The sequence below is a fragment of the Pseudopipra pipra genome, chromosome W (assembly GCF_036250125.1).
Source record: "Pseudopipra pipra isolate bDixPip1 chromosome W, bDixPip1.hap1, whole genome shotgun sequence".
In the NCBI taxonomy this organism is placed as follows: domain Eukaryota; kingdom Metazoa; phylum Chordata; class Aves; order Passeriformes; family Pipridae; genus Pseudopipra; species Pseudopipra pipra.
This window is the reverse complement of record NC_087580.1, coordinates 61,625,719-61,650,869: the sequence shown is the minus strand read 5'-3', so window position 1 is coordinate 61,650,869 and position 25,151 is coordinate 61,625,719. Positions and strand designations below refer to the sequence as shown.

The 25,151-nt window shown below is 44.0% G+C and overlaps 1 protein-coding gene and 1 long non-coding RNA gene across 4 annotated transcripts in view; one reads left to right on the top strand and one right to left on the bottom strand.

The window, feature by feature from the left end:
• Window positions 1–25,151, top strand: part of LOC135404388 (kinesin-like protein KIF2A) — a 107,754-nt gene that overhangs the window by 37,585 nt on the left and 45,018 nt on the right. For 2 of the 3 annotated variants that reach the window (XM_064639117.1, XM_064639115.1), the window contains exons 2-8: window positions 4,017–4,111; window positions 6,151–6,270; window positions 7,526–7,580; window positions 9,644–9,766; window positions 10,336–10,436; window positions 21,115–21,210; window positions 23,817–23,871. In XM_064639117.1, the coding sequence (XP_064495187.1) occupies window positions 4,017–4,111; window positions 6,151–6,270; window positions 7,526–7,580; window positions 9,644–9,766; window positions 10,336–10,436; window positions 21,115–21,210; window positions 23,817–23,871 (645 nt within the window). The remainder of the gene's footprint in view (window positions 1–4,016; window positions 4,112–6,150; window positions 6,271–7,525; window positions 7,581–9,643; window positions 9,767–10,335; window positions 10,437–21,114; window positions 21,211–23,816; window positions 23,872–25,151) is intronic. The other variant, XM_064639118.1, reaches the window with a different exon arrangement.
• Window positions 1–25,151, bottom strand: part of LOC135404394 (uncharacterized) — a 149,795-nt gene that overhangs the window by 104,441 nt on the left and 20,203 nt on the right. The gene's annotated exons all lie outside the window — the stretch shown is intronic.

Here is a 25,151-nt window from a genome sequence, read left to right as displayed (position 1 = left end):
TCTGTAAAAAGTAATAGAGTACAGGAGCAGATAATAGGACTTATATGATGGCTATGTGACTAATATAGTGTCACAGGCTGTGAATAGTGTCTTTTTTCAAAATTTATAAAATCTGTTAACATGCTGTGTTAGGGAGGGGTTCGAACATACTGAAGCTTGAAAACCATGACACCATTGCAAGCTCAACAAAACCGATATTTATTACCAAGAGATGGCCAACAAAACGAACAAACCCAAAAGGGAGGAAAGAGGAGAGAAATAAGCCCCAGCACGACCTCCCCAGTTACCCAGTTGTTGCCCATAAAGTTATCTTACCAACCTAGCATGCCTATAATTACCCATAGCAGAAGCTGCATCCTTGGAGAGTCAGTAAGTTCACAAACTGGCAGGCGTCCCTGCCAATGTTGTCCTTGTTGTGAAGCTAGCTCTACTCCAAGAAAGCGCTATCTGTTTTTATACAATTAATTGAGTGACCTCGACCTCTGCAGGTGTGGCCATCACCGCCCAGCCCGAGGCCCTCAGTCCCACCCCCTATTGTGTAAGTGCATTTCTTCTGCTCATGCGTGAGAACTTCGGAAATCCCCTAAAGCACGTGCAATATGCTTTGGGGGTCTTTCTTAATTGAGTCGGGGGTCGAGCCTTCCTCCCCTCCTCTTTGATTTCTCCTTCAAATGCCTTTGGCAGACAATGAACCAATAGTAGAACACCAATTAAAATAGTTTATACAGAAGTTCTCCCTCCAAGGACGAATTCACTGTTTTATCAGTGAACTTGGCAGGGGGAATATAAACTACTACAGGTGGCTGGGGCCAAACACAGACCAAAAGTATCAGCATAAATTCACCCTGCTACACATGCAAAAGATTATAGTGTTGTATAGCATATGTTTCTCTAAATTTGCATTTTTCATGTCTCAGTTTTCTCTTGATTCTGGATTGACAGCTGGACCAAGCCTCAAAACAGTAGCAGAAGCTTATACCACTGTAAGCTTGAAGAGTCTTCCACTTCTCACAGTGCTAAAAAGTTTTTGGGTCCTTGCATCTCAGCATGCTATTTGTAGAAGTGACTCCTGTTGCTACTTTACTAACGGACCAGATAGATAATTCAAACAGTTCTATGACAGTGTTCTTGCACCAAATGAAGGCACAAGAGGTTATTAAATGCAGAAAAATTAATGGAGTGGTGCACTGAGGACCTTGCACTAAGAAAACTTACACAAAAATGCATGTCCAAGGAAATGTGGTGTGGGAATGTCATGCTCAGTGAGTCTGCTTTAGCCCAGCCACCAGCAGAATTTGGGCATGGTCCCGAGGGCAGGATGTGTGCCTGCACAGTCTTTTGGATGGGGGGAAATGGAGGAATGCTTGTGCATGGAGGGGAGGGCATGGCTGTGATCCCTGCCTGCGCATCTCCTGCTAGCAGTGCCTTGGTGAGGAATCCAGATCGTCCCTGCAGTGCATACATCTGAGCCACCTAGGAGAATGATGCTCAGGAAGCACAAATGGAAGGGTCTATTAAGACAAAAGAAGCGAATGCCTAGCAGCAGTGTGTTGGTTTTAACACCAGTCAGAAACTAAACTCCAAATAAGCCACTCCCCTTCCCCCCACCCCTTCCGGTAAGGGAAGGACAAATGTAGAGATTTTGGTAATGTAGAGATTTTGAGGTAACAATTTACTGAAAGCACAAAGCAGTGGAATAAGACATGCACAGTAAAAACAGCAGTATTGTTAGCAAAAGTATACAAAAAGAGAAGGTGTTTTACCCACAAAAAGGTGTTCACCACCAGGAACAAAAACAAGATGGCGGACGCTCCCTGTAGGCCACGACTGCGTGGTTTCCCCAAACAAAGGCAATATGGCAATTATTCCTGTGTGCTGCCCACATGGCTGCTGGAAACAAAGGCAGGATGGACAGGGAGCTCCCACGGCTAATGTTTCCCACCCCGCAGCCTGAAAACAATGAAAAAACAATGAGAAACGACCCCCCCAAAAGCTAGGTCATCTGAGTAGGGTCACACTGAGCTCCATTGGGCTCAGTTCTGCACAGGTGCCTGTGCCGCTGTTTCTACCCCTCTGCTGTACTGGAAGTCGATCCCACGGGTCATTGTTGCTTTTTTCCTATCACTCAGCTGCTCTTCTTTTGGCTCAGTTCAGCTGGGTTCGGCAGGGCTCCTTTCCTCTTGGTCAACGTGCTTGTCTGGGTTGGGGTCACCCTTGTGACCAGTCCGTTCCCTGCCAGCAGACTCCCCACCGATGCTGTTGGTTCTGCACTATGGTCGATTCTCATTTTCGCCACTGTCCCTTTCAGCGCCACGTCCCGTAGCCATGTACCAGAGAAAATGAGAGGTGGACTGGCAGGGCGACAGAGGGACTGAGTCCGCAGGGGTTGATCCTGACAGTGCCTCTGCTGGAGAGAAAGGCATAATGACTGACTTCCAGTGGGGTGCCTGGCTTTTCCTCCTGAAACCACGCCCCCCAGCAATGACAGGGGTGGTATAGAATAGCAATCTGGTCACACCCACACAGCACTAAACTTCGCTTCCTCTCTGCAACCAGGACAAAGCAGCAGCATATGCAGGAACTGCTCCAGGACAATTGACTTGTGCTTTTGGAGCTGCATGTGGCCCTTGGACTCCTGGGGGGGGCTCAGGGTGGGTGCTGAAGTGTGGTCTCTGGGGGGTGACTCAGGGGTGGCAGACAGATGGGACTTGCTGGTGTTGGAGGAGTGGATTTACCTGACAGTACTGCGGGAGGAGGTGCAAACTACAGTGTGTGGATTTGAGAATTACCAGACAGCACTCATCCTGCAGAGCTGCTGGGGAGCTGTGTTGGTGCACATACACGTGCCCAGGCGAGCTTGGTGGGACTGAGGGTGGCCTGGTAGAGACACTTGCAGAAGTCTCTGTGAGTTTGTGTGGACTGCAGGCCACAAGCTACAAACAAGTTAAAATTCTATGGTTTTCAGGGAGTTCATGGAAGGATTAAGTACAGTTGCAATGAAAATACTTCTTACTGGGTGTATAAAACTTTACATTTCCATTTTTTTTCTTTGGGGAGATAGCAAAACATTATTTAGGTTTCTTTTTTTACTGTATCACCTGTGTTTCCCTCTCAAATGAGATGGAGTAAGGGGTTGTTTGTTTGTGCCATGACGCATTGAAGTAGGGTATTAGAGGAGCAGTCACATTGGACTCGTGTTCTTTAGAAATTCCAGTACTTGGTACTCTTAGGGCAAAGCACAGATGTGAAATCAATGTGACATGCACCTTTGTGTCAGTGCACGGCTGCTCTGCTCTTCCAGTTGCTCCTTGCTATGACATGTAGGAAATAGGATAAAGTATGACAGATGGCATTTAAAAATGCAGTACACTATATATTTTAGAAGGAAAATCCTTATTCCTACTGAAAGTTTACTGGTTTTATTGTACTTTATGAGGACTTTCTGGCTTTGGATATTTCACTGAAGTCATAGCAATGGCACCTTAATTCCGGCTTAACAGTCTGTGTTAATAATTGTTTTTAAAACAATGATTTGTATTGAATTGCAGGCAATTTAATTTTAGTTGAATTACCAGCTCATTGAATGCCATCAAGAAATGGATATCAGAATACAATTTCAGGGGACTTCTCTCCTGTGTCGGGATGTTTAATGTTGTATCAGCCTTGAAGGGAGACAAACAAGCCTTTGTGAAGTGCACCTCAGGAAACATTCCCACCCAAGGGAGACTCAGAAAAGAGAGTCCAATTCGTGTGGCTTTCACATGGTATTTTATTTACTTGCCACTCAGTTTTTTGTTCATTCGATTTTTCACTTGTACACTGTGAGAGCCTCTGTTAGTGGATCAAATCTGAGCCATTTTACAGTATGTGGCCAGGAATTGTCTTCTATTTATCACTTTTTTTTTTTTTAAAACCTCCTTCTTTCTGCTTCTATCTGCATTTCTCAGATCAGGGACTAAAATAACTTCTGGAAAAATTTTCCATCTGTTAATTCATCATTTGCGTTTTCTTTCTAGGCCGAATTCACCAAGCTATGGTAACATCCCTAAATGAAGATAATGAAAGCGTAACTGTTGAATGGATTGAAAATGGAGATACTAAAGGCAAAGAGGTAAACATAATTATTTTAGAACTTTTCTCTTTAAAAAATGGGTAATCTGCATGAATTATGCTTTGGAATTTGACCTGGAAACAAAGAGAAAATATAAATCTTAATTTATGTGATGATTCTTTGGTTACAGACTGTTTTGAATGGAAGTTATTGGGCAAATGCTGGTTTCTGTTGTATTATATTTGACTTTCTGAGCTCTTTGTCATAACTTTTAAATAATGTTTTTCATCTTTTGATTTTGAAACATATTACAAAGGCTGACCTTGTTACCCCTTTTTGAAAGTAGAAAAATCAAATATTTGAGAGGGAGAATGGCTTGCAGTTCAGACAGGAGACCAGTGGGAGCTAGATTAGAAATCTTTTTATGTTTGTATTATTGAGGGATTGAACTGCTAGTTTGTTTGTTTTAGGCAATAATTTTACAGCCCTGCTTTCCTTAAGAAACTGTGTCTGTGTGTGTCTCAGTTATGCTTTGCTGTCCCCTCTTCCTGTAAATTTTGGATCGTGTTAGCCAGTTTCAGCTGAGATTTGGAGAAGCAGCTCAGAAATAATTGCATTTCACCAGTTTTGTGAAAACATGGGGAAAAGGAAAAAAAAAGGTTGTGAGAATGTCCTGGTGATCTCATCAACTGAACTCATCCTGCTGGACACAGAATCTGTAGAGTAGTGAGGTCTTTGAAAGGTCCAGCCAAAGGAAATGGCAGTCTATTGAGACCAAAGCTATTTAAGATTTTTAGGAAACTGGGTTTCAATAGTTCTGAAGCCAGTTATTTTTAAGTTCCTGTCCTTCTCTCCCTTACATTTTGCAGCTTTCTGAATGAAGAACATTTATAAGGGAAAAAATAGAATGATAAATTTGACATGGTTTCAACTGTGCTATTATTTTTTGGGTGATTGTAATTCATCTGTTTCTTTTGCACTGTCTGGGAAATTTCAAATAATTGAGATCTCCTTCTTTTTATGTTACAAAATGTCTTTCATATTCTGCAGTAATTGACAAATTACCACAGTAATACTAGCTACTTCTGTTTTAATTTAATCACTTTACAGAATTATGAATACTTTTTGGTGTCGCATCCCACTCCTAAGAGGAAGGGAGCACCCAAGATTCATAGATGCCTGTGGTCGAAAAGGAATGGCAAAAGCCAGAAGGGTCAAAAAAAAACCTACAAAGTTTTATTATCAAATCATACACTTGGCATGGAAATTGATATGTTTTGCCCTTATTTTCTAGTAGTAAGAGAAAGAAAAGAATAAAAGAAAAGAGGGAAGAAAGAAAGACAGAGATAGTGTGAGAGATGAGGTAGGAGAGGAAAGGAGATCACCAGTCCTGGTTCCAGCATCAATCCAGCTGATGGGGTGTCCAGGATCCTGGGGGCACCACCCGGGCTTTGTGGGGGTACCTTTTTATAGGTAAGTTTTCCCTGCCCTCAGATTAGGTTTCTTGCTCTCCATGTCAATGAGTTAACATGCACAGTCCGTTCTTCTAGACCTTTCTGGAAATGGGTTGGGGGGCTTTGAGTGTCTTTGGTGGTCTTGATCCCCCTCTATTGGATTGATCTTCAGTCAACAGTTCATGCCCTCTTCTTGACCCCACTTCTGTTCTTGCACTGTCCTTTATGTTGTGCAGTCACCGTGGACAAGAACAGGGACGTGGGCCTCAAAAAGGTGCTGCCCTACCTTCCTACAGCCCCCCTCTCCAGCTACATCCTGTTCTAACTTGCCTGTTTGCACAGCTATTGGTGTTTGAAACATAGCAGCACATTAACTCCTTGTTGTCCAGGCTTCTAGCTTCTACAATTGGTTATTTTTAATTAATCTCTTTTCTGAAGGATGTGTTTTCAACTTATATGAAGACCAAAGCTTACACTGTTTTTAGTGAATATAAAATAAGATCATTCTGGTTATAGAATTAACAAATTGTGGGGTAAAAACACTAAATAAACACTTTATTGTTTATTCTCAAAAGTATCAGGAGAAATGGAGAGGGTGAATATTGTTCTAAGACTCATAAATGCATTTTATATTCTTTTACACAGATTGACTTGGAGAGCATATTTTCACTTAACCCATATCTTGCACCTGATGAAGATATTGAACCTAGTCCAGAGACACCACCACCACCTACTCCAGCAGCCAAAGTAAACAAAATCGTGAAGGTTGGTAATACCTATGCATCATGGCTAGGCTTCGCGAACGAAGATTTGGGAAGGCTCTATCCACATTTGCTACAGGCACGCTGGTGGCTTATGAGGCCAATACGTGACAGACATATCCGATTGCAAAAGGCACAGCAGAAAGACTCCTTAGATGGTGTATTCTGCAAGACACGGTTCTTTCTGCGTTGCCTTTTTTCCTCGAGGGTGATCCTGCGAGTGTTCTCAAAGGAGACAGCTGCGTTATAGATGGTGTGTCTCCAGGCCTCCCGATTTGAGGCCAGAGTGGACCAGTTATGGTGATCAATATGGCCAAGGCTGAGATGTTGTTTCAGGGAGTCCTTGTATCTTTTCTTCGGGGCTCCTCTCATGCGGCAGCCAGTGGCAAGTTCACCGTAAAGCAAGATCTTAGGGAGGCGGTGGTCCTTCATCCTTGAGACGTGCCCTGCCCATCGCAGCTGTGTTCTCATCAAATGGCCTCTATACTTGTGATAGCTGCTTGCTCTAGAACAGATGTGTTGGTCACATAGTCTGACCAGTGGATGTTTAGGATTGTGCGGAGGCAGCGTTGATGGAAGCGTTCTAAGAGAAGCAGGTGGTGGCGGTAGATGACCCATGATTCGGAGCCATATAAGAGAGTCGACAACACTATGGCTTTGTAAACACTGATCTTGGTGCTTTTCTTCAAGTGTTTATTACACCGTACTCTTTTGTGGAGTTTTCCAAAAGCACTATATGCCTTTGCTAATCTGTTGTCTATCTCTCTGTCGATCTTACCATCTGAGGAGATGAGGCTACTGAGGTAATTAAACTGTTGGACTGATTTGAGCTCTGAGCAACATGTCCATATTAAACTTTCAGTACTCCTATACATGTTGTTATGCTTGAATATTTAAATCTAACTTTTGTGTCTGTGGAGCTACTTGATAACTGTGTTCCTTTCTTTTTCCTTTGATGAATAGGGGTTTCTAAAAATTTTCTAAGAAGAGGTTTAGCAGACAGGGAGTTGGGGACTAATATTTATATAACTAAATGTATCTCAAGGAAAAATATAGAAAACGTTTTGGAGGTTGTTTTGAAGCCATACATATAGTGCAAGCAGTCTTCACCCTGGGCTCTTCAGGGAAGGATTTGGCAGCAATCACCTCTCTGTATTTCTGATGTCATGTTATTTTTATTAACTGGAAATAAGTGAAGGGCTGCAGTTTACCTTTTCAATAATAAGGTGATCAAATAACGGAGATTTCTTTCTTTACAGAGTCGACGAACTGTGGCGCCTATTAAGAATGACACTCCTGCCAGAGATAACAGAGGTAAATGTTATGTCTTTCCCTTTTAAGGAAGGTAAATATATGGGAACATTTTAATCTCCTGATCATATAACATTTCTTAATAGTTCTGCATTTCTAATTCTAACCCTACGGGTTATTTCTCACTCTATGCTTAAATAGCGAAAAAGCTACAAAAATGCTGAAATATCACAGAATGATAGGTGAAGTTTGTATCGGATGAATATAGATGTAATGTATCTAATAGCAGGAGAAAGAATAGTTATTGCTTGTTGTTTTTATTTTCTCTCCTGCATTAAAATTAGCTCTGTAAGACTTGATATGTATGCAGGTAACCAGAGAGCTAAGCTATGGCTAAAACATTGAGGAAAGTTTAATTCAAAATCAGAAAAAACACACACGGAAGCCGGGTCTCCTGTCTTACATATCAAAGACCTGATGCATACACAGATGCCCACTAGGCTGTTCTTTTACAGTTCTAACTTTCTCTTATCTCCCCCCCCAAGCCTGTGGGAAAGAATGCTTTGAAATTTCAAACAATCTGCAATTATCTTCCTTAATAGAAACTTCCTTCTGTTTGAGCAAAAACAGCCCAAGGGAAAGACAGAATGTTACAGTTCTCACACTGTACCTCTCCCAGACTTAACCTTCCAGGTGCGGAAGGTCTCTTGAGCAAAGAAAATCCTTAAACAGCTCACCCTTCCTCCTCGCCCAAAATCTTCCGTTCGTCACCCCTACTTCCCCACAGCTCATACTGATGGTGGTGATGATTCTTCTTCCAAACATTAATCTACTGACATTAATTCAGGCTAGATTCCATTCTATCTGTTTAAACTTGAAAAACAAGTGGGCTTGCACATCTTTTCAAGTGTTCAGACTCTTCTGGTGGATGATTGGGATCACTTTCTCTCTTTTGCCATTTGCCTCTGGGGGTGTTAATTCAGAAACCTCACGAAGAGGGTTTTTTTTTTAAACTTATATGGTTTAAATTTGATATAACTTCTCAATGGGCTCTCCTCACATCCATCATTTGTAGTAAATGTTCTGTTTTTTATGGAATAACCCCATAGCTTGTATTTTAATAGGTCCTATGCATCTTACTATTCACAGTTGGCCTAAGTATTTGTTGACCTTATAATTAAACTTTTCTCAGCACACTGTCTTGTTTAGTGTAGTTAATTCATGCTATAAGCTAGATCTCCTATCATATTTTGAATGATCTGGGGATTTGTTTTGTCTATCCCATTTGATACCTGATTCCATAGTTTTCTCCATGTTGCACAGTGTGCCGGTCTTCATTTGGAATGTCATCTCTAGGCTACTAATCAAAAGTGTTACCTTCACTTTCATACTCTTCTGGCAGACCTTGTTAGGAACGTGTACAGGAAAACGGCCATCTGAAGCAGAGCTGCTTGATACAACTCTTTGAAAAGCAAAACATTCAGCTCTACCAAAGAGGCTAGCATGCATGCCACTCCCACTGCATTCAATGGGAAAAGACATCACTCTGCATCTTCAGAAATTGGAATCCTTATCACATATCATAGAATCAATAAGTTTAGCTTTCCAGTATAATGTCAAAAAGGCTTGTTTATTCCACTTATAGACTGAGCTGCACTTTGCTGCCTTTCATTTGTATCCCTCTACTCATCTGCAAATTGTAGGATCAATGGGGTGGGACCATTTTGTAACATCTAGAGAATGTGAAACAGTGGGTCCTTTTTTTCTACTGTGCTTTTATGTATAATTACAATATAAATAAAATTTCAACACTTTAAACTTCAAAACTGCATATCTCCAAGTACATAATTCATTCTATTCATATAATAAGTTCTATTAATTCTGTAGTGCACATGCAGCATCGATACTTAATTATGTTGTGTTGGTGTATAACACTAGGATAAAAGAAGCTACATACTGAATGTCTTTATTAATACTTTCTACATGTATGGCTCTTCCCTCCCTCCCCCCAATAAATTGCTGTGTTTTGAAAGGGACCTCTTCTGATTTTGTCATAAAGTATTTCAGAATCAGATAGAAATGTTACTCTTCCATATCTAGATGAGCTTTGTGCTTTTCATTTGCAGTGGTTGGTTCTGCACGCACGCGTCCTACTCAGCTTCCTGAACAGTCTTCCTCCTCTCAACAGAATGGTAGTGTTTCAGATATATCTCCAGTTCAAGCCGCAAAAAAGGAATTTGGACCCCCCTGTATGTAAACTGTGTATCAAGGATTCATTCGTTCTGGGCATTACATGTACATATTTTTCAATTATGTTGTTGTCCATAAATGACAGATGTTCTATATATGCAGTTGCCTGTAGGCTTCCTCAAAAAGCTTCTTCAGAGTGCTGTGGCTAAACAACTGTTCACTTTTGTCATATTTGTTCTTTCTAGTATTTGGAATTTATTTTTCCTTATCTCTTTTTAACCATGACAGTGGTTTTTTAATGCACCTGGGCTTTCTTTTAATTCAAACCAAGAGATCACATGTATCCAAATATCATCATACATCCAAATATTTTTTGAGGGTCATTGTCATATTTTCAGTTGTGTAATTATTGTCCCATTCCTATGATTTTTTTGCATTCATTTATTCTATACATTTTAGAAATTAAATTGCTGTTATTATTTTGTACTATTACTGATTTGCTTGAAAAGATAGTTGATATAAATAAATGCATTCTAATCATTCATAAATTAGAATTGAAATGTCATAGTGTAAATACTAAATTCATGCAACATTAAAAATATTTTAAAATGATATAATTTTCTTTAAGCACGTAGAAAATCTAATTGTGTAAAAGAAGTTGAAAAACTGCAAGAGAAACGTGAAAAAAGAAGGTTACAGCAGCAGGAACTTAGAGAAAAAAGAGCTCAGGTTAGTATTTTTAGCTCAGATGGAAAATGTATATCAGGAAAAGAAGTTGTTTGCAAAATGATGTGCTTTTTTCAGTCTTCAACCTGAAATGCTTTTATACTGTATACAGTTTTGGTAAGTAGTTTGGTGCATGGTTGCATTGCTTTGATAACTATTTCTTTAGGCAGTTTTCCCCCTCTTTTTTTTCCTACAGAAATAATTGCTTGCAATTTCTTATCATTCCGTGTGTTATTTAAAAATCAAGTCCTGATGATAGCTATTGCTTAAGGAAAATATATTTATGAAAATAATCAAATATTTGGTTTTTATATAGGGCTGATATTCTGTAGGAGGTATTAATAGAATCATGGAATGGTTAAGGTTGGAAAAGGCCTCTAAGATCATAGAGTCCAAGTGTCAATCCAGCACCACTGTGTTCACCACTAAACCATGTCCCCAAGTGCCACATTTACATGTTTTTTGAACACTTCCAGGAATGGTGATTCCAATAATTCCCTGGGCAGCCTGTTCCAATGCTCAACAACCCTTTCCATGAAGAAATGTTTTGAGGCCATTTCCTCTCATCTTGTCACTTATTACCTGGGAGAAGAGGCCGACCCCCACCTCACCACAACCTCCTTTCATGTATTTGTAGAGTGAGAAGGCCCCCCCTGAGCCTCCTTTTCTCCAGACTGAGCCCCCCCAGCTCCCTCAGCTGCTTGTCATCAGACTTGTCCTCCAGACCCCTCCCCAGGTCCATCGCCATTCCCTGGACATGCTCCAGCACCTCAATGTCTTTCTTGTCATGAGGGGCCCAAAACTGAAGCCAGGATTTGAGATGCAGCCTCAGCAGTGCCCAGCACAGGGGGACGGTCGCTGCCCTGGTCCTGCTGGCCACACTATTGCTGACACAAGCCAGGATGCCATTGGCCTTCTTGGGCACCTGGGCTCAGGTTCAGCTGCTGTTGACCAGCACCCCCATGTCCTTTTCACAGAATCACAGAATGGTTAATGTTGGAAGGGACCACAGTGGGGTCATCTAGTCCAACCTCCCTGCTCAAGCAGGGTCATCCTAGAGCACATTGTACAGGATTGCATCCAGGAGGTTCTTTAATATTTCCAGTGAGGGAGACTCCACAATCTCTCTGGGCAACCTGTTCCAGTGTGTGATCAACTGCACAGTAAAGAAGTTCTTCCTCATATTCAGGTGGAACTTCCTGTGCATCAGTTTCTGTCCGTTGCCTCTTGTCCTATTGCTTGGCACCACCAAGAAGAGCCTGACTCCATCCTCTTGAAACACTCCCTTTAGATACTGATATACATTAATGAGCTCCCCTCTTAGTCGTCTGTTCTTGAAGCTGAACAGGCCCAGCTCCCTTAGCCTTTCCTCGTAAGAGAGATGCCCCAGTCCCCTAATAATCTTTGTCGCCCTCCACTGGGCCCACTACAGGAGCTCCATGTCTCGTACTGAGTAGCTCAGAACTGGACACTACTCCAGATGCAGCCTCACTAGAGCTGATGACACCAAGCTGAGTGGTGCAGTTGATATACCTGAGGGATGGGATGCCATCCAGGTGGACCTAGAAAAGCTCGAGAAGTGGGCCCATGGGAATCTCATGCAATTTAACAAGACCAAGTGCAAGGTGCTGCACCTGGTCGGGGCAACCCCCAGTATCAATACAGACTTGGGGATGAACAGATTGAGAGGAGTCCTGCCAAGAAGAACTTGGGGGTGCTGGTGTATGAGAGGCTGGACATGAGCCAGTAATGTGCGCTTGCAGCCCAGAAAGCCAACCGTGTTCTGGGCTGCATCAGAAGCATGACCAACAAATCAAGGGAGGTGATTCTGCCCCTCTGCTCTGGTGAGGCCCCACTTGGAATAACGCATTCAGCTCTGAGGTCCCCAGTACAGGAAGGACATCAATCTGTTGGAGTGAGTCCAGAGAAGGGCCGCCAAGTTGATTAGAAGGATGGAGCACCTCTCCTATGAGGAAAGGCTGAGAGAGTTGGGATTGTTCAGCCTGCAAAAGAGAAGGCTTTGGGGTAACCTAATTGTGGCCTCCCAGTACCTGAAGGGAGCCTACAAGAAAGATGGAGAAAGACTATTTACAAGGGCATGCAGTGACAGGGCAAGGGGGAATGGCTTCAAACTGAAAGAGGATACATTTAGATTAGATATTAGAAAGAAATTTTTGACTGTGAGGGTGGTAAGGCACTGGCACAGGTTTCCCTGAGAAGTTGTGGATGCCCCATCCCTGGAAGTGTTCAAGGCCAGGTCGGATGGAGCTCTGAGATGGCAAAAGGTCTAGCAAAAGGTGTCCCTGCCTGTGTCGAGGGGCTTGGAACTAGATGACCTTTAAGGTCCCTTCCAACCCAGGCCATTTTATGATTCTATGATTCTGTGAGTAGAGGGGCAGGATCACCTCCCATGACCTGCTGGCAATGTTCTTCCCAATGCACTCCAGGATACCATAGTCCTTCTTGTCGCTGTTAAGTTGAGATGGCCAAAGCAACACAGAAACAGTCTTCTTCCAAAAATAGGACAGGAGAGGGATAGATAGATCCTTTTTTGTAACAGATCACTGACATTTATAGTCATTGACACAAAATACATGTTACACTGTAATTGGTGCTTTTATATACACATACTTCAAGATTGGCTGCAAAACAGCAGAGTCATGATGATACTGTATCTGCAGACTCATAGTGGCTTGGCTATAGCAGACTCATAGTGACTTTGCAGAAAGTTCAGGGTATCTGCTTTTGTAATCCTGTCTTCCTTCTGACAGAGCTGTTGTCAACTCCAACACCTTCTTGGCCACAAGGACATACTTCTGGCTCGTGGACAGCCTGTTGTCCACCAGGACCCCCAGGTCCTACTCCATAAAGCTGCTTTCTAGCAGGTTGGCCCCCAACCTGTACTGATGCATGGGGTTATTGTTCCCCAGGTACAGGAACCTTCATTTGCCTTTGTTGAACTTCAGACAGTTCCTCTCTGTCCATCTCTCCAATCTGTCAAGGTCCTTCTGAACGGTTGCACAGCACTCTGGGATATCGGCCACTGCTCCCAGCTTTCTGTCATCAGCAAACTTGCTGAGGAGGCACTCTGCCCCTTCATCCAAGTCATCGATGAATAAGTTAAACAATACTGGGCCCAGTATTGAACCTTGGGGCATACCACCAGTGACAGGCCTACAACTAGACCCTGTGCCACTGATTACGACCCTCTGGGATCTACTGTTCAGCCAGTTCTCAATCCACTTCACCATCCACTCATCCAGTCCATACTTCCTGAGTTTATCGATGAGGATATTGTAAGAGACAGTGTCAAAATCTTGCTGAAGTCCAGGTAGACAATATCCACTGCTCTCCATCCATCCAGGTAGTTGTCTCATCATAGAAGGCAATCAGGTTGGTCAAACATGACTTACCTTTAGTGAATCCATGCTGACTACTCCTTATCACCTTCTTGTTCTCCATGTGGATAGAGATGGTCTCCAAAAGGATGTCCTCCATCACCTTTCCAGGGATTGAGGTAAGGCTTACTGGTCAGTAGTTCCCTGGGTCCTTCTTGCCCTTTTTGAAGAATGGGGTTACATTTGCTGTCTTCCAGTCCTTAGGCACCTGTCCTGATCACCACGACCTTTCAAAGATCATTGTGAGTGGCCTTGCTATGGTGTCTGCCAGCTCTTTCAGGATGCGTGGATGCATCCCATCAGGGCCCATGGACTTGTGAATGTCAAGTTTGTTTAGGTGTTCTCTTACCCAATTCTCCTTGACTAAGGGAAAGTCTTCATTCCAACATTCCTTTTTCCTGGTCTCCTGGGTCAGAGATCCCTGAGAACTGGTCTTGTCGGTGAAGACCAATGCAAAAAAGGCATTCAGTAGCTCTGCCTTCTCTGCATTCTCTGTTACCAGGGTCCCCTCTCCAAGTATTGAGCCCACATTATCCTTTGTTTTCTTTTTGTTATTGATGTACTTGAAGCAGCCCTTCTAGTAGTCCTTGACATCCTTGGCCAGATTTAATTCCAGATGGGCCTTGGCCTTCCTTGTCTCATTTCTACTTACTCTGACCACCTCTCTCTATTCATTCCAAGTGGCCTGACCCTGCTTCCACCTCTACTGTATTTCCTGCTTGTGCTTGAGTAATGACAGTTCATTGTTCATCCATGCAGGTCTCTTGCACCCTTGGTCCAGTTTATTTCTTATTGGGATGCATCGTTCTTGAGCCTGGAGGAAGTGATCCTTGAATATCAGCCAAGTCTCTTGGACCCCCTCTTCCCTTAGGGGCTTCTTCCCATGGGATTCTTCCAAGAAGATCCCTGAAGAGGCTAAAGTTAGCTCTCCTGAAGCCCATGGTTGTAATCTTAATTGCTGTCCTGCTTCCTCCTTGCCCAATACTTAACTCCATGATCTCATGGTCACTACAGCCAAGGCTGCCTCCAACCTTCACATCTTCCCCAAGTCTGTAGTGGTGCATGGGGTAAATTACAGCATTATGATAAATTGTTCTTTATGATCATTGATGTCTTATAGGAGATCTATTTGAGACTCAAGTTTGAACAGTGATTTTTTTCTCTTTCCTTTATACCTGTCTATGCATTTATAAATTAGCTCTGCATAACGCAGTTTGCCAGTTAGTTTTTATAAACTTGTGGGAAAGAAATGAAGTTGTTAATCCTTTGAGAAAAATCTACTAATATTAAATGACTTCCTGTCATAGGTGTAAAAGCTTTAGCAAAACTAGTAGCGTAATCTTCTTGGCATGCCTGTGTGTGTATGTGTTAGTCTCTCTAAAGAGATACTACAGGGGTGGATCTACTGGATGCCAGGTACCCACCAAAGCTGCTCTATCACTCTCCTCAGCTGGAGAGGAGAGAGAAAATATAATGAAAGGCTTGTGGGTTGAGATAAGGGCAGGGAGAGATCACTCACTGATTACTGTCACAGGCAAAACAGACTTGACTTGGGAAAATTAATTGAATTTATTACCATTGAAATTAGAGTAGGATAATGAGAAGTAAAACAAATCTTACAAACACCTTCCCTCCGCCCCTCCCTCCTTCCCAGGTTCAACTTTATTCCCGATTCTCTACCTCCTCCTCCCAGTGGCACAGGGAGACAGGAATTGGGGGTTACGGTCAGTTCATCACGTTTCTGGTGCTGCTTCCTCCTCAGGGACAGGACTCATTCCCCTGATCCAGTGTGGGGTCCCTCCCATGGGAGACAGTCCTCCATGGACTTCTCCAACCTAAGTCCTTCCCACAGGCTACAGTCCTTCTCAAACTGCTCCAGCATGGGTACTTTTCCACAAGGTGCAGTCCTTCAGGAACAGACTGCTCCAACATGGATTTCCCCACAGGGTCACAAATCCTGCCAGCAAACTTGCTCCAGCGTGGGCTTCTCTCTCCATGGGGCCACAGGTCCTGCCAGGAGCTGGCTCCAGCATGGGCTTCCCACAACAGGGTCATAGCATCCTTTGGGTATCCACCTTCTCCGGCATGGGGGTCCTCCGTGGGCTGCAGGGGGACAGCCTGCCTCACCATGGGCTGCACCATGGGCTGCAGGGGAATCTCTGCTCCAGCGCCTGGAGCACCTCCTGCCCCTCCTTCTTCACTGACCTTGGTATCTGCAGAGTTGTTCCTCTCACATATTCTCACTCCTCTCTTCTCTGTCTGCGAGTACTTCCACACAATAATTTTTTTCCCTTTTTAAATACGTTATCACAGAGGCGTTACTGCCATCGCTGATGGGTTCAGTCTTGGCCAGTGGCAGGTCCATCGTGGAGCTGGCTGGCATTGGCTCTATTCGACATAGGGGAAGCTTCTAGCAGCTTGTCACAGAAGCCACCTCTGTAGCCCCCGCTCTACCCAAAACCTTGCATACAACTGCCAATCTGCTAGTGATATGAGAAACACCACCACCAAGTAAATTCAGGCAATTTACTTCATGATTTAATGATTTTTCTAAGTTGACCTAAATTCACTTATTTTGAATTCCTGGTCTCTAATTTCCATCCACTTAAACAAATGCAAAGCATTACTCTGGCTTTATGTGTGAGGAGCAAATAATTGGAGCAAATAATTTGTTTCATATGTTAAAATTCTTTGATGTGGTACTATGTGGCACCTGTTTGGCATGAACCCAGCTTGCACACATTTGTGCTATAACTGAATTAGCTTTATTATCAAGAACAGCAGTTTAAATACAGTGTTCAAATCGTAACATGTGACCTCTTAACCAATGACATTAAAGCACTCCACTGGGCATGTGTGATAGAGTACCAAAGACTACAGGATCCAGAATGCTTTGCTTCATTCTTCCTGTAATATGAACTGTTACATTTCCCCTTTCCTTATTATAATTATAACAAGTTACAGAACAATTTTTAAACTTTTTTCATAAACATTTCTTAATGTAGACAAACTTATCTTAACTACTATATTAACCAGGGCCTTATGTGGTAAGGCCTTTATTGAAACTGGTAATAACTTTATTAGCTATGTAACTTTATTAACCATGTAATATTCATAACTTTATTAATTGTGTAACCTTCAATTATTCAGGGTTTATAAATATGTAAGACTTTTTATCTGAGGGAATGAATATTGTAGTTACTGCTATTTGAGGATAATTTATGTGGTTGAGGTGATGTTGTATAATTGCGCCTTTAATTGAGATATAATTGATATTGAATGTTTTTGAATTTCCATACACACACACACACACACTCTCAAACTTTTCCATTCAAACAGTGGCCGCTATTCACGCATTTCATTCTCACATGTTTTGTATTTTCATTCTGTTTTGCTTTTTAACTATAAGTATGAATTGGCAGTAGTTATTGATTGTGTGTTTCTTTTGGTTCAGTTTCATCAATTGTTGTTTTTGGTGATTGTTCCTGTTTTGAAGAGGAGTTAATGTAGGTTTACATACATAGAGAAGAGACCTATAACCCCTCCCCCCCTTTTTATTGTTTTTGTAATATTTTTCTTAATGTGCTGTGTGGTTTCTTGATAATAGTTTGTCAAGATATGGGGGCAAAGAATGGCTATTTGTAAAAGGGATAAAAATGTGTTACAGAAAGGTCCACTGAAGGAAGCTGTCTCTTGTAGATGCTGGTCTGTTTCTGCAGGGTTGCAGTGGTGTTTGTGGATGCTTTCATGCTTGTTCCTTCTTGGTTGGGGATTTTGGCCAGCCCTGGCAGGCTGCTGGCTGGTTTGGTCAGTTCTCTATTGGTCAGCAGTTGGTGGATGGTCTGGATGATGGTGCTGAGATTCTGTGGGGCTGTGGAGGCTTTCACAGCTGAGTTCTGCACAGGTGGTTCAGGAGCAGTTATGCTAGCAGGGAGGGTGTGTGCTTTTGTCACAATGTTTTGCAGGTTGAAACTCAGTTTTTGGAGTAGGGTGCTGGTAGATATTGTTTTTTTGAGAGCAGTGGCTCATTGGCTGGCTTTGCAGGCTGTGGGTGTTGTTGCTGGAAACGCTGTATCAGTCGTTTGATCCTGAGTGGAGGCTCAGGTGCTGGGTTGCTGTTGCCGGCCCGGGCCCCGCCCCCGCTCGTCCGTGCTGGTCTTTTTTAGGCGCTGAGCCGTCCTCGCGGGAAGGGGCTGGGCCGGCCCCCTCTCTCCTGCTCCCGCCACCGCTGCTGCCAAAACTGCCCCTGCCAAACCTGCCGCTGCCGCCGGTCCCCGTTCTGGGCTCGCCTGGCCGTGTCCTCGCACCCCGCCGCAGGCGCGGGGGAGCGGGAGCGGGGCCGGCGCCGAGCGGCCGACCAGCCCGCAGATCCAAGCCGGGGCGGGGGTGGCCCCCCGGGCCGCACGGGGACTGCGCAGAGCCGCGCCCAGGGACCTTGGCTTCGCACCACTGGGTGCCCTGGAACAGCCCCGGTCCCGCGGCAGCAACGCGGCGGGGGCGGAGCCCCGACAGGGCCGTGTGCCCGCCCCGCCGGGAAAGCCCCTGCACAGAGCCGCTGGTGCCGCTCCACCCCGGGCGCGGGGGGGGGAGGGGGGCCACGCCAGGTCTCCCCTCTCCCCAGTTCCTATTGGAGCTGCCGCCTCGCCGCGCCGCTGTTCTTTAGCGCGGTGCGGGCGTCGCAGCGGGACGGGAAAAGATGAACTCCTCCCTGCCACGTGGCTGGGGCAAAATGGCCGCGCCCGTGCAACCACGCGGTCTCCATGCGGCTGCAACTCCACAGCAGTTCCACAGGAAGAGCTATCCTGCATGCATTCCTCCATCTCGTGGTGGGAATCTAATAAATGTCTCCCCATAACGGTTTCGCGGTTTAAATCATGCATTCGCACCCTGGAGCCCGCGCGCCCACGAAAACTCGGCGCAGAACTACCTCTTGTAACATCTCCCTCCCGCTCCCGGCCGGGGCAATACAGTGCCGATCCCAACCATATGCCTTCTCCTTCCCATATTTTTTCCTCCCGCGTTCCCGGTGGTTTCCCCCCACCTCCATGTCTTTGCCGGATGCCTAAGGGGTTGGGGGGGGGGGGGCAGGAGGGTTAGAGTCAGTTTCCGTGGACAAGTTTGAATTCTTTTGTGCAGTTTTTAAAGCGTCCATAATTTTTGTCCATGTGGCTAAATTTCTAAAGACTTCCCTATCTCCCAAAGTTGCTTTATTTCTCTTCATTTTCCTAACTTTTTGCCAAACAGTCACATTAAGAGTCCTGACAGGCAGGAATTCCGTTATAACTATGGCAATATATATTAATAGCGCTTCAGCTTTTTCTTCCATTTTTTGGGAAAACCTCCCATCGTGGGAACACCTCCCTCCCATCCTTGATAGATTTAGATTACCTGTTTGCTGAAGCTGGATCTTTCTTCTTTTGTCCTTTTTCGTGCTTTTTTTCCCTTTTTGTCCTGTGTTTGCAGAGGTAACTGGTGCACGCAACTTGTTGAAGAATTCTTCCTTTTTCCTTTTAATTCTATGAGGATGGAGTGCCACCAGCAGACATCCCAAAGCTTAATGCTTCTGGTTCCTGATGTCTGTTGAATGTCCGTATTCGGGCATCATCTGTGGCACCTGTTTGGCACGAACCCAGCTTACACACGTTTGTGCTATAACTGAATTAGCTTTATTACCAAGAACAGCAGTTTAAATACAGTGTTCAAATCGTAACACGTGACCTCTTAACCAATGACATTAGAGCACTCCACTGCGCATGTGTGATAGAGTACCAAAGACTACAGGTTCCAGAATGTTTTGCCGCATTCTTCCTGTAATATGAACTGCTACAGTACTACACCTCAAATTTTCTTTTTATCACTTCTGTGACAACTCCCTTTTCATCCAAGCCTTAAATTTCTGTATGAAAAAGTTCTGTTTTTCTTGGTGACTTGTATGTATCTATGCTTTGTGTTGTTTTGTGTATTCTGTTGTTGTTGTGAAATGCATCGATAATTAACCAAGCACTGGCTTCTGGTGGGCAAGACCTCTAAAGAGAGTTTGAAGAATATTAGGCAAATACCTTTTCCATAATAAGTAATACCCCTTTCTGAATGTTAGAAGGAAATGTTTCAGCAGGAATACATTTATTATGGAGTTACTATAAGTAGTTTTTAGTTCACTGTAGTCAGGGTCAACAACCTAAAGTTACAGTCGACTTCTGATTACTAGGGCACAGTTTTGTCTGAAGTGTGGATCATCTGTGTTACAGCTGTAGAGACATGAGCTGGCTCCATTTCAGCTTATTAACCCTAATGCAGTGCTTTCTGAAAGTGCCTATGCTATTTCCACAGTCAGATGTGATCCAGAAGGAGATTTAGCTCATTTGTGGGAAGCCATGCAAAGTTTAATAAGGTCTGAGCACCAGAGCTGGCTATGCATTGCATCAGCAGCATGTCCTGAAATGGGGTAAAAACTGATAGTTGCAGGGAGAACTCACAGGAAGGACATTTGAATGATTATGCAGTGAACCAGCACAGCCCACAACAGGCTCAGTAGCTCAGGCTTTGCAAGGTTTAGAGGGGCTCTGAGCTTGACCTTTTATATGCCCATTCACTCAGATACTCATGGTTCCAAGTTTAGGGACAGGAGATCTTGTGTGCCTGGATGTAGCCTACTGTGTATCATTTGGATTGATTCTGCTTTTTTGGGGGGTCTAGGAGTGTTAGAACACTTTCCAATGCATCCAAGTAACTATAGGAGTTAAGTGAGGACCAGCAAGTAGGATCAACCTCCTTTAACCAACTTGGATACAGCAGGATTGTGTTTAGAGTGGCTGGGGCACCTGGACTTTATTCTGCAGTGTGTTTTGTACCTGTATAATAGAGAGTATTCATTTGTCTGTTGGACCACCGTATCTCAGATTAAGAAGCGTTGACTGTATATGCTATCTGTTGTGCAATTGTTCAGCTGTGTTTCTTTAACGTGAAGATTTTTGCAAAACCAGTAGTCACTTCTTTCTTTAGTAGAATTTTAATGAGTCCCCAATCCAAAACTATTTTCTAATACATGCCAACCAAAAATATTAAATAAAAAGCATATAATTGTTTTGCTTTATGATCAGTAAATTAGCTACATCAGAATGGAAAAAGGCATCAAACTTGCAGTTGAGACTTTTTTGGTGTTTTGGAGAAAAATTAACATTTCAGTTAATGTGGATTTTTTTTCAAGTACATTTAGAAGTTATTGAAATTAGTTCATTTCAGGAAAAAAAGTATATTAGAAGTTCTGTTGCTTATTTCCCTAGGATGTTGACGCTACAAACCCAAATTATGAAATTATGTGTATGATAAGAGATTTCAGGGGAAGTTTGGATTATAGACCACTGACAACTGCAGATCCTGTAAGTACCTGAGTGATGTGGAAATTTTTTATCCTTTTGAATTTTGCTCTCTGTTTCCAATTTTTTCAATGTATGTACCTTGCCTTGAACACTTCCACAGAGGGAGTATCCTCAATTTCTCTGGGAAACCTGTGCCTCACCACCCTCACAGTAAAGAATTTCTTCCTAACATCTAATCTAAATCTCTCCTCTTTTAGTTTAAAACCGTTCCCCCTCATCACTGCACTCCCTGATAAAAAGTCCCTCCCCATCTTTCCTGTAGGCCCCCTTTAGGTACTAGAAGGCTGCTATAAGGTCTCCCCAGAGCCTTCTCTTCTCCAGGCTGAACAGTCCCAACTCTTTCAGCCTGTCTCCATAGCAGATGTGCTCCAACCCTCTGAGCATCTTCATGGCCTCCTCTAGACCTGCTCCAACAGGTCCACATCCTTCTTATGCTGGAAACCCCAGAGCTGGATGCAGTACTCCAGGTGGGGTCTCACAAGAGCGGAGTAGAGGGGGAGAATCACCTCTCTCGACCTGCTGGTCACACTTTTGATGCAGTCCAGGATGCAATTCACTTTCTGGGCTGTGAGCACACACTGCCAGCTCATATTCAGTTTCTCATTCACCAATACCTCCAAGTCCTTCTTGGCAGGGCTGCTCTCAACCTACTCATTGTCCAGCCTGTATCCATATTTGAGATTGCCCTGACCCAGGTGCAGGACCTTGCACTTGGCCTTGTTGAACTTCACAAACTTCACACAGGCCCAACTTTGAAGCCTGTCAAGGTCCCTCTGAATGGCATCCCTTTCCTCCAGCATGTCTACCACACCACACGGCTTGGTATCATCTGCAACCTTGCTGAGGGTGCAGTTGATCCCACTGTCCATATCACCGATAAAGATGTTAAACAGTCCTGGTCCCAGTACCAACCTCTGATGTAGCCCCCCCGCTACCGAAACTCAGCCACAGAAATCCACTACACCTGAGGAACGCCACTCCTCACTGGTCCCTACTTGGACATCAAGCCATTGACTGCAACTCTTTGAGCGTGGCCATCCAGCCAATCCCTTATCCACCAAGTGGTCCATCCATCAGATCCATGTCTCTCCAGTTTAGAGACCAGGATGTCACACGGGACAGTGTCAAATGCTTTTCACAATTCCAGGTAGATGACATCAGTCACTCTTCCCTCATCCACCGATGCTGTAACCCCATTGTAGAAGGCCACCAAGTTTGTCAGGCACAGGGTCCAGTGGAGGGCCACAAAGATGATTAGGGGTCTGGAGCACCTCTCATGAGGAGAGAACTGTGGGAGCTGGGCCTGTTTAGTCTAGAGAAGACTGAGAGGAGATCTAATTAATGCATATAAATATCTCAAAGGCAGGTGCCAAGAGGATGGTGCCAGACTCTTTTCAGTGGTGCCCAGCAACAGGACAAGGAGCAATGGCCATAAACTAAAACACGAGAAGTTTCACCTCAACATGAGGAAGAACTTCTTTATGTTGAGGCTGGCAGAGCACTGGAACAGGCTGCCCAGGGAGGTCATGGAGTCTCCCTCTTTGGAGACATTCAAAACCCACCTGGACACATTCTTGTGTCACCTGCTCTAGGTAAACCTGCCTTGGCAGGGGGGTTGGACTGGGTGATCTCCAGAGGTCCCTTTCAACCCTAACGATTCTGTGATTCTGTGATTTGCCCTTAGTGAAGCCATGTTGGCTGTCACCAATCACCTCCTTATTTTCCATATGCCTTAGCTTAGTTTCCAGGAGGATCTGCTCCATGATCTTGCCAGGCACTGAGGTGAGTCTGACAGGCCTGTAGTTCCCTGGGTCTTCCTTATTTCCCTTTTTAAAAATCGGGATTATGTTTCCTCTTTTTCAGTCACGGGAACTTCACCAGACTGCCATGACTTTTCAAATATGATGGATAGTGGCTTAGCCACTTCCTCAGCCAGTTCTTTCGGGACCCATGGATGTACCTTGTCAGGTCTCAGGGAATTGTTCACCTTCAGGTTCCTTAGATGGTTTCAAACCTGATCTTCTCCTTTGGTGGGTGGTACTTCATTTTCTCAGCCCCTGCCTTTGGATTCTGTGAGTTGGGCAGTGTGACTGGAGCACTTGCCAATTAAGACCAAGGCAAAAAACTCATTGAGTACCTCAGCTTTCTCCATGGCCCGCGTAGCCAGATCTCCTGTTTTGCTCATTATGGGGGAAGGGGGGGGGGTAGGGGGGTGGGTGTACGGTTTCTTTTATCTTTCTTTCTTATCCCATGTGCCTGTAGAAACCTTTATTGTTATTTTTCATGTCCTTAGCCAAGTTCAGCTCCAGCTGCGCCTTGGCTTTCCTGATCTCCTCCCTGCACTCCCAGGCCATATCCCTATAATCTCCCCAGGATATGTTTCACTGCCTCCACTGCCTATGCATTTTGGCTTTGTGTTTTAGTTTGGGTTCTCCCTTTTGGGTTCTAGGTTATTGTGCAGATGCAAGGGGCTTTTACACATTCAGATGACTCACTGTCTTGTAAATTTCTCTTTGTTTAAATGATATTATTATTCAAAAATAGAAGTAAAATATTGTATAACTGGAATGGGGATACAGTTCACTGAAAGATTGTTTCCTTTGTAGATTGATGAGCACAAGATATGTGTTTGTGTACGAAAACGACCACTCAATAAAAAAGGTATGGCCATTTAAGATTTTGCAGATTTTTTTTCTCTGAAAAGCTGCTTCTGATAGTAATATTATTTGTATTAAAGAGATCTAGAAATACTGATCAAAGATGAAACACTTATACTAGACAATATGTGTGAAGCACCCAGAAAATTCATAAACTTATCATAACCTGAATAAAGATGGGGAGAAAAGTAGTTTAACTGTCACCATTTTATGTAGTGTAATTTTTTCCCAAGGTCATCTAGGATGTATTTAGTTGATCTGGGAATTAATTCTACTGTAATTTCTTCAGTATTCTTACATTGTGTTAGGATCACCATTTTTTTAAACTATTCTTTAAGTGATCACCTGATCAGTGAGCTACTCAATGAAAATTTTTCTACACTTTTTTTATACCTGTATATTTGTACTTTCAAGTCTTGAACCAAACATCAAGGGTACAATTCAGGTGCTTGAATGTTGGTGTCTTCTGACATTTAAGGTGTTGTCGTGGGTTAAAAAGGGTTTTCCCCTGGAGTTGGAAAGTGGTTAACCCCGGGGGGTGGTGTTCTTGGTGTAGAGCCAATCAGAAGTTACAATTCGCCCCTGTGAAATTAACATATTACAACAGACCAGAAAAGGAGACCTGATTACATAGCTGGAAGAGAGGCAGCCATGGCTCGAGACGCCACGTGTTTGAGAGAGGGGCCAGTGAGCCCCCCTGGGGCCAGGCTGCGAGGGACCCAGAACAGTATTAAAACTGGACCAGGTGCCGTAGCCAAAGGCTGGGGGGAGTTTTCTCCACTGTGAGTGGGCAGCAGAAAGATGCTGGAGCGGCGGCAGAGGCAGTGCTGAGTGGAGAGCTGTGGCTGAAAGCCAAAAAGATAGCCAGCAAGCAGTGAGATGGCACGGAGCCAGGCTGAGAGATGCAGAGATGTCCTGCAGGAGGGAGAGCTGGCAACAGAGCAGAGAAAACTCAGTAGAGACTGTTTTGGGGTAAGACTGAATTAAATCTCCCCAAAACCCCTTTAGAGACTCTCTTTTGGAAAGAGGGGTGGACTTCCATTTGAAGTGAGTTCCAAAATGCAGCCGCAGCTAGAGAGAGAAAGAAGAGCTGAGAACTTGGAGACGTCCTGTGAGCTGGACCAGGACAGAATGCAGGGGAAGTGGCCCTCCCCTGCCACGTTTGCAGCAGAGACAGAGCAAAGGAGCTCTGTTAGAACGCTTGGGGCAAAAACTGAACTGAGAGCCCCTAAACATTCTGACTCGGGGGGAACTTAACCCCCCGAGGAAGGGGCTTTCATGGGA